The 13,900-nt window shown below is 38.8% G+C and overlaps 1 protein-coding gene across 1 annotated transcript in view; it reads left to right on the plus strand.

The window, feature by feature from the left end:
- Window positions 1-13,900, plus strand: part of LOC125229311 (acyl-CoA Delta-9 desaturase-like) — a 43,264-nt gene that overhangs the window by 16,101 nt on the left and 13,263 nt on the right. Inside the window, exons 2-4 of the mRNA XM_048134120.1 lie at window positions 2,576-2,951; window positions 4,963-5,093; window positions 6,649-6,854. Of these exons, the coding sequence (XP_047990077.1) occupies window positions 2,585-2,951; window positions 4,963-5,093; window positions 6,649-6,854 (704 nt within the window). The 5' untranslated portion in view covers window positions 2,576-2,584. The remainder of the gene's footprint in view (window positions 1-2,575; window positions 2,952-4,962; window positions 5,094-6,648; window positions 6,855-13,900) is intronic.

Raw genomic sequence — 13,900 nt, forward strand, 5'->3', positions numbered from 1 at the left:
TGTTCGGAAAAACGCAGCCCATGTTTGTTGAGTCTTTTCAGTGGTACCTACTCAATTAATTAGTACATTACATCAGAGGCCGGGAAAATGAGGATTTCCGGCCAAGTGGGTATATACGATACGGATAGGGATACGAGGCCGGGAATCCGTTTTCACGCCGAGGCATGTATAGTGCTTTTCTCAAACATACAATGAAATAAATAAAAAATGCTCTAAAGGACAATATTTTATAAAAAAAAGTTACATTGCAGGCCTAGGCCTGAAAAATAATATGAAATTCCTTTACAGTCCTCTCGAGTTGTTGCGCCCAAAAAGCGATACTTCCCAGCCCATTTTAAGGAACGTAAAGACAATATTTCATTGCATGTTTGAGAAATAGTTATTTGTTATACAAGGGGGCAAAGTGACAGAGAAGAGTGGTTCGAGAATAGAATCCTGAACTTAGCGAGTTTTTCAATACACGAGAAGTAAAATACATTTGCACCCGTGTGTAACATAAGACTTTTCCCCTCACTATAGCGAAGAAACTACAACGCAAAAAATGCGTTTATCGCTGCTTCCAGTAGTTCCACAGGTGGTAAATCATCTTCATTACTAGATTCACCTACTTTTATCAATTTTAAAGCAGTTGATTGACTATATTCAAGGTCAAATTACTTTACTACCACTAGTGAGTGGATAAAATGCGTTTTCCCCTCACTAGCTCGGAAACAGGTGTTTTGTCCTTTAATACCAGCGGGTAAAAACGCATTTTATCCACTAGTGGGTAAAGTAATTTTGACCTTGAATAAAGTCAAATTAACTGCTTTAAAATTGATAAAAGTAGGTGAATCCAGTAATAAAGATGATTTACCACCCGTGGAACTACTGGAAGCAGTGATAAACGCATTTTTTGCGTTGTAGTTTCCTCGCAAGTTCAGGATTCTATTCTCGAACCACTCGCTTCGCTCGTGGTTCAACTATAGATTCCTTTCACTTGCTCGTTTTTCAATTCCACACTCGGCGTTAAAATACAACTTTGCCCCCTTGTATAACAAATAACTATTTTACCCGCTGGTATTAAAGGATAAAACACGTGTTTCCGAGCAGCTAGTGAGGGGAAAAATAATTTTCCCCTCACTAGCTCGGAAACACGTGTTTTGTCCTTTAATAGCAGCGGGTAAAAACGCATTTTATCCACTAGTGGGTAAAGTAATTTGACCTTGAATAAAGTCAAATTAACTACTTTAAAATTTATAAAAGTAGGTGAATCTAGTAATAAAGATGATGAAGATGACCTATGGAACTACTGGAAGCAGTGATAAACGTATTTTTTGCGTTGTAGTTTCCTCGCTATAGTGAGGGGAAAAGTTTTGTGTTACACTCGGGTGCAAATTTATTTTACTTCTCGTGTGTTAAAAAACTCGCAAGTTCAGGATTCTATTCTCGAACCACTCGCTTCGCTCGTGGTTCAACTATAGACTCCTTTCACTTGCTTGTTTTTCAATTCCACACTCAGCGTTAAAATACAACTTTGCCCCCTTGTATAACAAATAACTATTTCACCATACCAACAAGGCTCTCTTGATAATTCAAAAACGAATTAAAAAAAATGCACAAGAGTGCAAATTTAAGTTCATGTTCAAAGCTAGCTAATAGAATCGTCCTTGAAATGATATTGAATCATAAATATTAAAAAAGTAATCAATTTGGTTTAGTTTCATGTTTTACGGTTAATATTTTCCTCGAGTTGGTGCGGTAAAAAAATTGTGTTTGTCTTGGTGGCAAAATTTGTTTAACCTACGTGCCTTGAAATCTTCGCAGTGTTCAAGATTCCACATTTCTTTACCATTCTCGATTCTGAACCACTCGCTACGCTCGGGATCAATATTGGACTCTTTCGCTTGCTCGTGCGGGTATCAATATTTAGCACGTGTAAAATTGTGAACAATAGTTATTTGTTTTACAAGGGGGCAAAGTTGTTGTTTAACCGCACGTGCCAATATTGATACCCGAGCAAGCGAAAGATTCCAATATTGAACCGCGAGCGTAGCGAGTGTTTCAAAAAGTGGAATCTTGAGCGTTGCGATGGTTTCGAGGCACGAAGGTTAAACAAACTTTGCCCCCGAGTGAAACACAAAAATTTTCACCACACCAACACGAATAAAATACAGACTATAAAACATGAAACTAAATCAAATCCATCAATTTATTCAATATTTAGAATTCAAAATCATTATTTTTAAGTAAATTCTAACAGCCAGCGCAAGACATCAAGTTAAAATTTGTATGAAATTACTTTGCACTCTTGTGGATAAAATACAATTTTGCTATCTGTTTTCGAATAGCAAAGGGAGCCTTTACCAGTTGGTGTGGTGAAAAAAACTTTACCTCCTTGTAAAAAAACTAACTATTGTTATTCTCATGTAGCTATATTGATATGATTGATTAAAATAGTTATTAATATGTCAAATTTAATGAAAACATTTAAAAATTCCTGCAGTAGTCGGCTGTGTTGCAGGGTGACATGACTGTCGCCTACATTAATACAATAGGTACTTAGCTGTTGGTTTAATATTTATTTTTCGACTTACAGATCCACATAATGTCTCCAGAAACGGAAACGAAAACAACTCATTTAGACCCACCGGAGTTCATGAAGAGTCTTACACAATGCAGGAATTGTCATGTCATCCACAAGTCCACTGAAGGGACAGAGTGCGACAATAACAACAATAACAATATAGAAACTAACCAACCTTTCATAAATGAGAACCACAACTCGGATAAACCTTTAAGAAGGGTGCCGGAACTCTTCTGGCTCCGACGATGGGAGAAACGGATGGGCTTCGAAACAGAACTCATCTGGTTGAACATTATATCCATATTCGTATTGCATATAATTGCAGTTGTGTGGTTCACATACAATTTAGTGACCGGTCACTTCCCGAAGTGGCAAAGTACAGTTTATGGTGAGTTAAAAGATTTATCTTTACTTTTCGTGGTGTTTGCAACTTTTGCAAGTAAAAGGTACCAAATTATCGACTAAATTTGCTCGTGTAGATACTAATAACTTGTTAGACCATCCTCATGGTTAAAGTCATCGTCAAAATATTCTTTATTAAAATAGGCTTACAATAATAGTATTTTATGCAACAGGCGTTTAAAGGAGGTCAAAAAAGACGAGTGGCGTGGGTAACAATTTCAGGCGAAGCCGAAAATTGTTATTAAGACGCCACGAGTATTATTTGACTCAGTTAAACACCGTTGCATATAATAGTTTTTCTACGACCATGCACTTAATTTTTAATACTTTTCTTGAATAACTTTCGTGAAATTCACACTGTTTCCTGTATTTTGACGCAAAGGTTTGCACTGTCAGCTCAGCTGCCCAAAGCTTTCCCGCGCACGCGCGCAGTATCGTTATAACAATGCGTTGCCATGGTTACAGAGCCAAACAATGCGTTTTCAGTTTTTTCGATACTGCGCGCATGCGCGGGAAACCGGCGGACGCTGGCTTTGGGGAATAGACTTTATGTAGGGTTTTTAAAGATCTATGCACGACCCTGTAAATGGTGTGATACTATACAGCACGACCAGTCGACCACGGATGATTTTACTAATTCTGTTGCGGTACAAATTCACGAAAAAAATTTACTTTTTTGTACTTACGTTTAAAAAAAATGTAGGTACCTTTATGGTTTCGGAGTTTCGATATAGGGGCCGTAGTCGTGCTAGGTAGGTACTCCCTGGCACGACCACACTGGTATTTAATGATTTTTTAAATTTCTGTTGTGGTACAAATTCACGAAAAAAAATGTACTTTTTTGTACTTACCTTTTTTTTAAAAAAACCCGCCCCGCGCACCCACGCTATATCCCTTAAAGGCTTCCTAACAATGCTTTAAGAGCGGGCATCTTTTATGTAGGGTTTTAACGATCTATGCACGACACTGTAAATGACGAATAACAACACGGGAGTAGAAAAACACTTTGAAATCCTCAACAATGTAGGTACATGTACTTGTACAATTATCATCTTATTCTAAATATCAGAGCAATTTATTGGTGCAATGAACATTATTGTTTTAAAAGTAGGTATATTGAATTAAGAAAATAGTTAACTGCAGCTTAAGCAACAATGTGGTACCTTCTACTTGAAAAGAGATAGGTAATTTTCCATAAAAATAAAGAACCGACTCCGATAGGTATCTCTCTGTCGTAACATGCGATTGTGACACGTACAGACAGGGCCCAGGCAACCTAGAAATGTTTTTAAATTAGAAGCGCTATGACAAGTTCCTAGGGGACTTAGGTCTTTAAATCCGTGCCTGGTAATAAAATCACTCCCTCGGGAAACGTAACCAATTATTTCGGAGGTTACTCGGTTGATCTAAATACTTATTTATATAGGTTCAAATTCCTGAGTTAATTAAAAGGTTCGCATAAACACTTTATAATTTATAAATCTTTAAATAACCCTCAAACCAGGAAGGTGCTTCTCAGTTTACTTGAATGGTTAATTGTTTATGTTGAAATTGGATTGGAAATTAATTTTTCACCACACCAACTGGTAAAGGATTTCTTTGCTATTCGAAAACGGATAGCAAAATTGCATTTTATCCACAAGAGTGCAAAGAAATTTCATACAAATTTAACTTGATGCCTTAAGCGGGCTGGTAGATTTTACCTATAAATGATGATTTTGTATCATAAATATTGAATAAATTGATGGATTTGATTTAGTTTGATGTTTTATAGTCAGTATTTTGTTCGTGTTTGTGTGGTGAAAACTTTTGTGTTTCACTCGGTGGCAAAGTTTGTTTAACCCTCGTGCCTTGAAATCCTCGCAACGCTCAAGAATCAACTTTTCTTTTAAATATTGGAATCTTTCGCTTGCTCGGGTATTAATATTGGCACGTGCGGTTAAACAACAACTTTGCCCCCTTGTAAAACAAATAACATTAAATCGCGTCTATTTCAGGGTACTTCGTAGGCAATGTGGCGGGGTTCGGCGTCACGGCCGGCGTGCACCGGTACTGGTGTCACCGCTCCTACAAAGCCAAGTTGCCACTGCAGTGGATCCTCATTATATGCTACTCGGTGGCAGGACAGGTAAACGACAGGAGTCTTACCTTTCAACAATTGACAATTATTTTTCACCAATTTTCGAGGTGGTATAGTCAATTTTAATGGCTAATTAAAACAGTCTTCAAAAAACGGTGGTGCATAATAAGGTGGTTATCAATTTAATTATCGGTTTTGGAAGTATCTGATATGACAGAACTTGGTAATTTTTGGAGCGATTTTTATTTTGACTTCCATGGGATCATTTAGTATCATAACATAATATACCTAACAGTCGTCGTGTGTTTTTCCGATTCACAATTTTAAGCGTGTAATAGAGTGATCGTTAATAACTGCTAAGAAGTTATTTGATTTTCTATCGGCCCTTAAATTGAGAACCCCTCATTTGAATTGCACGTGTTACTTTGACAGTGACAGCAGTTTGTTTACGTTTATGCCGTTCAATTCGAAATGGCATAGATGGAAACCAAAAGTACTTATTCTGATTTTTTGTAACTGAAATAAACACATATACATATTGTCAGTGTCAACAGTGTTAATTCATCGACGTTACATTGCTCTGCGTGCATATCAAATCCAGATCTAATGACTCATTCGTAACCTTTAATCAATCAGAATACGCCTAAATAAATATAAATAATTATCTATTTAGATGTTCAGCCGCTGGGCCGAAACTTGTTAAAACTGCCGATACCAGTCACGAGTTAACAAGGGTATAGCCTCAATTGTAATTGTTTAACTTTTTGAATTGTGTTGGCCGAATCTTACTACTTTAAGCTTACCTTGGTAGCCTTGTTATCAGGTAATAGAAAGCCAAGCCGAATAGGATTTTCCGATTTAGCCACGCCTCAGGTAGTCAGGTCAATTATGATTTCATAATTTGTGAATGGTTTCGATACGCCCTTGGCGATCATCTTGGGTTCAATAATTAATATCGGGAACACGTATCTAATTACATAGCAGCGTTGTTGAATTGAAGGTATCTGAAAAGGAAAATTTAGCTCGAATTGTTAATTGAAACTCCTCCAGACCTTAATCAATATTAATTGTCCGACTGATTCTAAAATTGTTACACTTTCATGAGAATGATACTTATACATAAAACAGTCCCAGTATACATTGAACTCTAGGCTATTCAGATCAACATTTGTTCAGACTTTTATATTTATTTTGATTATAATCACCCTGAAAGTTTTTTCATCTTATTGCGAATTCTGTCTAAAGTGATTAAACAATGAAGCTAATATTTAGTCCTCACTCCAAATCACCTCAGTTTTGACTTTATTTACTGTCATCTTTCGTCAAGGATTAAACGCCCATTTTGACTTTGCAGCAAAACGCCCATAGCTTGCCTGTTGCTAATTTTGCATTTGGAAGCTTTTCTTGCTCAAGATTCCACTTTCAAAGTTATGCTATCTAGAGCTACACATCGTGGCATACGAGATTTTTTATGTTGCCTGTCAATCATTGCGATCGATCTTTGAAGTTTGAGTCAAATATCAAAGCCATAATTATATAATAAATAATTATAATTGTCTTTCCCGACGCCCAAATGCAATATATTTGAATGTAATGTCTGCAGAACCCCATCCCCGACTGGGTGCGCGACCACCGCGTGCACCACAAGTTCTCGGAGACCTCAGCGGACCCCCACGACGCGCGACGCGGGTTCTTCTTCGCGCACGTCGGCTGGCTCATGATGAGGAAGCACCCGGACGTCGTGCGCGAAGGCCGCAAGATCGACATGCGTGACATCACCCAAGACCCGCTCGTGCAGTTTCATACGAAGTAAGTTCTTTAGCTCATGATGAGGAAGCAGAGGAAGCATCCGGATATCGTGCGCGAAGGCCGCAAGATCGACATGAGTGACGTCACCTAAGACCCGCTCGTGCAGTTTCATACGAAGTAAGTTCTTTAGCTCATGATGAGGAAGCAGAGGAAGCACCCGGATATCGTGCGTGAAGGCCGCAAAATCGACATGAGTGACGTCACCCATACGAAGTAAGTTCTCTATCCGTGCGCCACGCGGTCTCGGAGACCTCAGCGGACCCCCACGACTCGCTCCAGGGTTTTTTACGCATGTCGGCTTGCTCGTGGTGAGGAATCACCCTGACGTCGTACGCGAAGGCCGCCGTTTCGACATGAGTGACGAGCTGCTCGAGCAGTTTCATATCAAGCGGTGGACGTTTGACGAAATTCAACAATACTTAATTATTTCTTTTTGGGAAACAAGAGAACAAAGTTCATATTTAGTGATATGAAATGAACGATTCTATTAGTAGAATCAGGAGAGTCAGGAGCTAAGCTAATTAGAACCCTAAGCGTAGTGTGAAACACAAAAGTCACGAAACGTAAATATCTCCTCGGCCTCGTGTCGTGTACTGTAGAATGTTTCATCAACCCACTGAGATCTGTTTGTCACTTTCCTTTTGATGATTACGTAAAAGGGATTGATAAATAGTTATTTGTTTCACAAGGGGGCAAAGTTGTTGTTTAACCGCACGTGCCAATATTGATACCCGAGCAAGCTAAAGATTCCAATATTGAAAAAGTGGAATCTTGAGCTTACACAAACTTTGCCACCGAGTGAAACAGAAAATCTTTCACCACACCAACACGAACAAAATACTGACTATAAAACATCAAACTAAATCAGATCTAGCAATGTAGGTATTCAATATTTTTCAACAAAATCATTATTTATAGGTAAATATACATATTCTACCAGTCAGCTCAAGGCATCAAGTTAAAATCTGTATGAAATTACTTTGCGCTCTTGTGGATAAAATGCAATTTTGCTATCCGTTTTCGAATAGCAAAATTGATCTTTACGTTGGTGTGGTGATATAATTAAAATAGGTAGTTATATCGAACATGTATTAGGCTCCGAATATATAAAGGACATTTGAATATATAAGTCACTTTAATGTCGTTTAGTCTCACTCAGTGAACCAATAACTATTTTGCGGGCGTAGCACACTAATTGGATAAACTTTATCGCATCGGTGGGTCCGCTCTGGCAAATAGAAAAGGACGGCCCGACGTCATATCATTTATCGCGCGACCACGCTTGGCTGCTTGCTCACTGGTTTTAACGAACAAAGTACGGCTGTCCCAGCTTAGGTTCGAAAAAAACCGGCCAAGAGCGTGTCGGGCCACGCTCAGTGTAGGGTTCCGTAGTTTTCCGTATTTTTCTCAAAAACTACTGAACCTATCAAGTTCAAAACAATTTTCCTAGAAAGTCTTTATAAAGTTCTACTTTTGTGATTTTTTTTCATATTTTTTAAACATATGGTTCAAAAGTTAGAGGGGGGGGGGACGCACTTTTTTTTCCTTTAGGAGCGATTATTTCCGAAAATATAAATATTATCAAAAAACTATCTTAGCAAACCCTTATTGATTTTTAAATACCTATCCAACAATATATCACACGTTAGGGTTGGAATGAAAAAAAAAATCATCTCCCACTTTACATGTAGGGGGGGTACCCTAATAAAAAAAAAATCCATTTTTTATTTTTCCACTTTGTCGGCGTAATTGATATACATATTGGTACCAAATTTCAGCTTTCTAGTGCTAACGGTTACTGAGATTATCCGCGGACGGACGGACGGACAGACAGACATGGCGAAACTATAAGGGTTCCTAGTTGACTACGGAACCCTAAAAAGGGTTGGCGATTATATTTCCGAAATCATTAATTTTCACTCTTTAAGAGTCCGCAAGCTAGTTTCACCATACAGACGTAGTTATGCTCTCAGATCTCAGTAACAACGACTAGTTAGATGTCTCTGAAACTTTGAGCTTAGCTAATTACACTCAGTACAAACAAATGTATTCACTTTTTCACCTTATTGCATATGTATGTAATAATACTAATAATGTGAAAAAATTGATACATTTCTTCGTAGTCGACTGTACATACCTATAACGATATAAGTACATATGTAAGGTAGGTAGGTATAACCATGTCTGTATTTAAGTCTTTCCAAGTTTTCCAAAGATACTCCACTTGATCCACACTTGAATTTCAATTGGTAAGGGTTTAATCCAGATTTCAAATCAATAGCGTGTTGTTCTTGAGATATTTAGCTATAAAAACGGGACGGGCGAACAGAATAGCAATATGAGCACCTTCATTTTTGGTACCCTAAAATTGACAGAATGACAGCGAATTAAAATGTTATCATACAAAACTTGTTTGAGCTCTATAATTTGTTTTATAAGCATGTTCTTGTATGTGGGTAGTTGCATACTTTAAATTACAATCCAACTAGTAGTTCGAAATTAGGCCTAAAATCCGTTTGTTGGGGAAGGTGAAACTCGGCCGAGCTTACTGCGGACTCTTAAATCTTTAAACACAACTTACAAACGTACCTTTATCATTTATTTTCTCTTGAGCTTACTACCTAATAGTGTTACGACATATCAAGGTAAAGATAATATTTCAAACGACAAATATCAAATTAAATGTTTATTTAACAAAATATTCAAGATTACATAAATATTCAAAATGTCACCAACCTTACTAGAAGACGTCTCGTTCCGAAGTGTCAACTGTCAACCGTGACTGACTGGTTGTGACGTAGCCATTCGTTCACTATGATATTAGCTAGCAAAGTATTGCCAGTGCAAATAATAAACGTCACGTTACAGTCGGCCATCCTTCAGGAACGAGTCTCTTCGTTCCAAATCATAATCAATCTTTGTTTTAAAATACACTACAATCAAATATCAGTCTTTTCTTTTTAAACCGGAAATAACAGTTTGGTACATCTAAGAATCATAATACTCAATATATATTCATCCATTATTAGGTATAGTTTCATACAAGTTCACACAATTCTAATGAATTAAAATCTTAATTCAATTATAGTCATGAAGTAAGGAGGTTATTCCTCACAACTACCTCACTGTCAAGACTGCGATGTTTGGAACCACTCCTGGGCGGTGAGTTCGTACACCAATCATGCCCGATTCCAAACACCCTCCCTAAGTGTGGAAGTTACTTCCTTCACAACCACACAATCACTAATGGATATGGTTGAGCCACTCCTGGGCGACGAGTTCATACGCCAATCCTGCCCGACTCAACCAATCCTCTCTATTCATCATTATCAATCAATAATCAGTTTGAGCCACTCCTGGGCGGCGAGTTCATACGCCAATCATGCCCGGCTCAACATCACTCACTATCCTTTGCTTTATATATAATCATAATATAATTATTGTCTACAAATATAATAAAACTCACTTAATCAATACACTCGTGATATTTGAACCAATCCTGGGCGACAAGTTCATATGCCAATCATGCCCGATTCAAATATCACTCATTCCAAAATACACTTATATATTTAATTATATTGTAGATCTATATATACATTTTTAATTATTAAATCACATCATTTTAATCACAGTATCTTTTTAGCCATCTGTAAATCGCATCATTTTCATCAAAGTTCTACAATTAGTTGATTCTGTATGCTTTGTGATAGTGAAGATGATTAGAGTTAATGCAGTTTATTGATCGATTCTAGATTCCCTCTTCGCTTTCAAAATCTAATTTTATAAAAACATCATGTATTTAATCATTCATTATGGTTAATCATTCTTCATTGCTCCCTTCATCCTCACTATCATCACTTGAAGAGCAAGCAGTGGCGTTAAAGCTAAGCCAAGGAAATATTTTATCGATTGCGACAACTGTCTCATATCTAGGTCCCTTTTTGGTTAGAGGAGTATCCTCCACAAGAAAACGATCATTTGGTAAAACTTTCTTAATTCGATAAGGGCCCTTGCATTTGGGCTCAAGTTTTTTTGATTGGCCTGGTCCCGTCACTACCGCCCTCACAATCCTAACCAAATCGCCCTCTCTATAAACCGAACTTTGTTTTTTGTTTCGATCATAGCGCTCTTTAGTTTTTTCTTGATTCGCTTTTATTTTATCTGAAGCCTCAGACCTAATGTCCTCTATTGTTTTATTCCCTACGTTCTGATTAACAATGTCATCCGCAATTTCATTTAATATGCCCTGTGATGGGTTTGTAAGTGTTCTACCAAACAAGAGTTCCGTTGGCGTTTTCTTTGTGACGTCATGAACTGTCGTATTTAACCCTAATTGTACATCAGGCAGCAAATCTTCCCAAGTATTCTTATTCTTACCATGCACCATGGAACCAAGGGCAGACAGGATCGTCCTGTTGTAACGTTCGACCTGCCCATTGGCCCGTGGTGTGGCAACGGCGTTTAGCACGTGTTTCGTGCCAATCGATTGTAAGAAGTTTTTAAATTTCTTGCTTGTGAAGCTTGTACCCCTGTCCGTAATTAATCGCGTAGGGGACCCAAAATAACTAAATAGCGTTTTAAATGCCCTAACGCTCTCCTTAGTTTTAGTACTTCGAACTGGGAATAGGCTTACATATTTTGTGAAAGCATCCACTATCACTAATATGTAAGTGAAACCACGTCTACTCTTTGGGAAGGGCCCAAGGTGGTCGGCGTGGAGTGTGTGAAACGGAACATCCACCTTTGGGATTGGGTGCAGTAGTCCCTCTCGAGAGCCCGCTGGCAATTTATGATGCGCGCATTCAAGGCAAGCGGATACGTATTTTTTTATAAATTTACGCATTTTAGCGAACCAAAATAAGGCACGAATCCGGTCCAGTGTCTTCTCAAAGCCAAAATGGCCTACGCTGTCATGATTAGCTTTTAAGAGTTGCCAACGAACTCCCCTTGGGACTACCCATCTCGTTTCTCCATTCTTAAGAACGCGAAAGACCCGCCCATTTTTAAGTATGTACTCCTTGGAGACGCTAACGATCTTAGGTGTCATTGGATCTTCAAGAATACCCTTTATGCGTTTTATTTCATCATCAGAGGACTGCACAGTTGTTATCCAATCTTCTGTACTAACGGATAATACATCCAGTGTATGTGTTGGCTCTGGACCCACTGATACAGGTCCCCTGCTGAGGGCATCAACGTGTGACATTCTTTCACCCGGACGGTATTCAATGGTGCAGTCGAATTCTAAGAACTGAATCCACCAACGTGCTATACGTGGGACAAGGTCCCTTTTAGTGAAAGTCGATCGTAAGGCGTTACAGTCACTAACTATGGTGAACTTTATACCGATGAGGTATGTGCGAAACTTGCTCAAAGAACTCACTACAGCAAGCGTTTCGAGTTCGAATGAATGAAGTTTCATCTCATCCGGCTGAGTTTGACGGCTATAATATGCGACTGGCCGCCAAGCATCGGATTTGTGTTTCCTTTGCATCAGTATACCTGCAACGCCGAACTTGCTGGCATCTGTATGCAATTGCGTTTCAGCGGTATGGTCGTACAATGCGAGAACAGGCCTATCCATTAGTTTACTTTTTATTGTCTGAAAGGCTTCGTTTTCTAGTTCGCCCCACTGCCAAGGAGTATCCTTCTTCAAAAGGTTCGTCAGAGGTCTCGCTATTACGGCGAATCCCTTAACAAACCTCCTGAAGAAGCTCGCCAATCCAAGGAACCTCCGTATTTCGTGTTGATTCGTTGGCTTTGGGAATTTGGCTACGGCCTCAGTCTTTGAGAGCCCCGGCCTTATACCATCTTTATCTATCTCGAATCCAAGAAAATCAATTCGTTCTTGAAAGAAGTGACACTTTTCCATTTTTAAAGTGAACCCTGCCTCTCTCAACAAGCCTAACACCTCCTTGAGACGTTCAAGTCCTTCCTCGAAGGACTTGGACGGTATCAAAATATCATCCATGTAAATTACGATGTAGCCTACCTTAGATTTACTGAGAACCCTGTGAATTGCCCTCTGAAAAACTGCTGGAGCGTTTGCCAAACCAAATGGGACCCGGTTATACTCATATAAGCCATCAGGTGTGACAAACGCTGTTTTCTCACGTGAACTCTCGGATATAGGTATCTGGTGATAGCCTGAGGCTAAGTCCAGAGAAGTAAATAAAGACTGACCAGAGAGCTGATCCAGCAGATCCTCGATATGTGGCAAGGGGTAATGATCTCGTTTGGTGCGACTATTGAGAGCGCGATAGTCTACGCAAAGGCGTTTTTCACCCGACTTCTTTTTAACCAAAACGATCGGGCTCGCGTAAGGAGACTGGGACTCACGCACTATTCCGTGGTCCAGCATATCACTAACCATGTCTTGGACAAGCTTTCGCTCCGAATGAGCTAAGCGATACGGTCTATATACTACCGGAGTAGTGTCCTTCAGGTGAATCTCCATCTCAGTCACAGTAGTAAACCCCAAGTCGTGCATTCCAGTCGAGAAACAATCTTTAAATTCACTGAGTACTTCTTTGCATTGGCGTTTTTGACTATCCGTTAATTGCTCCCCACACTTAGGTGCCACAGAGTCTTGAGGGAGGAACTCATTCGAAATTTGCAAAACAGTCTTACTAAAACCTACAAATTTAGCGCGAGTAATAAGAGTGTTTTCTTTAAAGATCAGCGGTGTTGAGCTAACGTTCTGAATAAGAAGATTGCAGTCACCACCTTTTACTTGGTATTCGCCTGGCAAAAGGTAGTATTCTTGACCAACAGGACCCCTTACTGACCCGTTCACATAAAAATTTCCATGGCAAGAAATGTTAGATTTTACTGGGACAGATGCCATTTCATTTAGATCTATGGAAATATCACAGGTCGTATTTAATTCTACTTTCAAATCATCTACATGTTCCGTCCGTTCAAATTTCAATTCTTCCGGTGTCTTAGTGATTTTCAGAGTCGGTCTCTCCGTGTAACTATGGCCCAGTAGTACGTTAGATTTCACTAAATGATCGTCTACAATAAATATTTCTACATTTCTTTCT

The sequence above is a fragment of the Leguminivora glycinivorella genome, chromosome 1, assembly GCF_023078275.1.
Source record: "Leguminivora glycinivorella isolate SPB_JAAS2020 chromosome 1, LegGlyc_1.1, whole genome shotgun sequence".
NCBI classification, from domain to species: domain Eukaryota; kingdom Metazoa; phylum Arthropoda; class Insecta; order Lepidoptera; family Tortricidae; genus Leguminivora; species Leguminivora glycinivorella.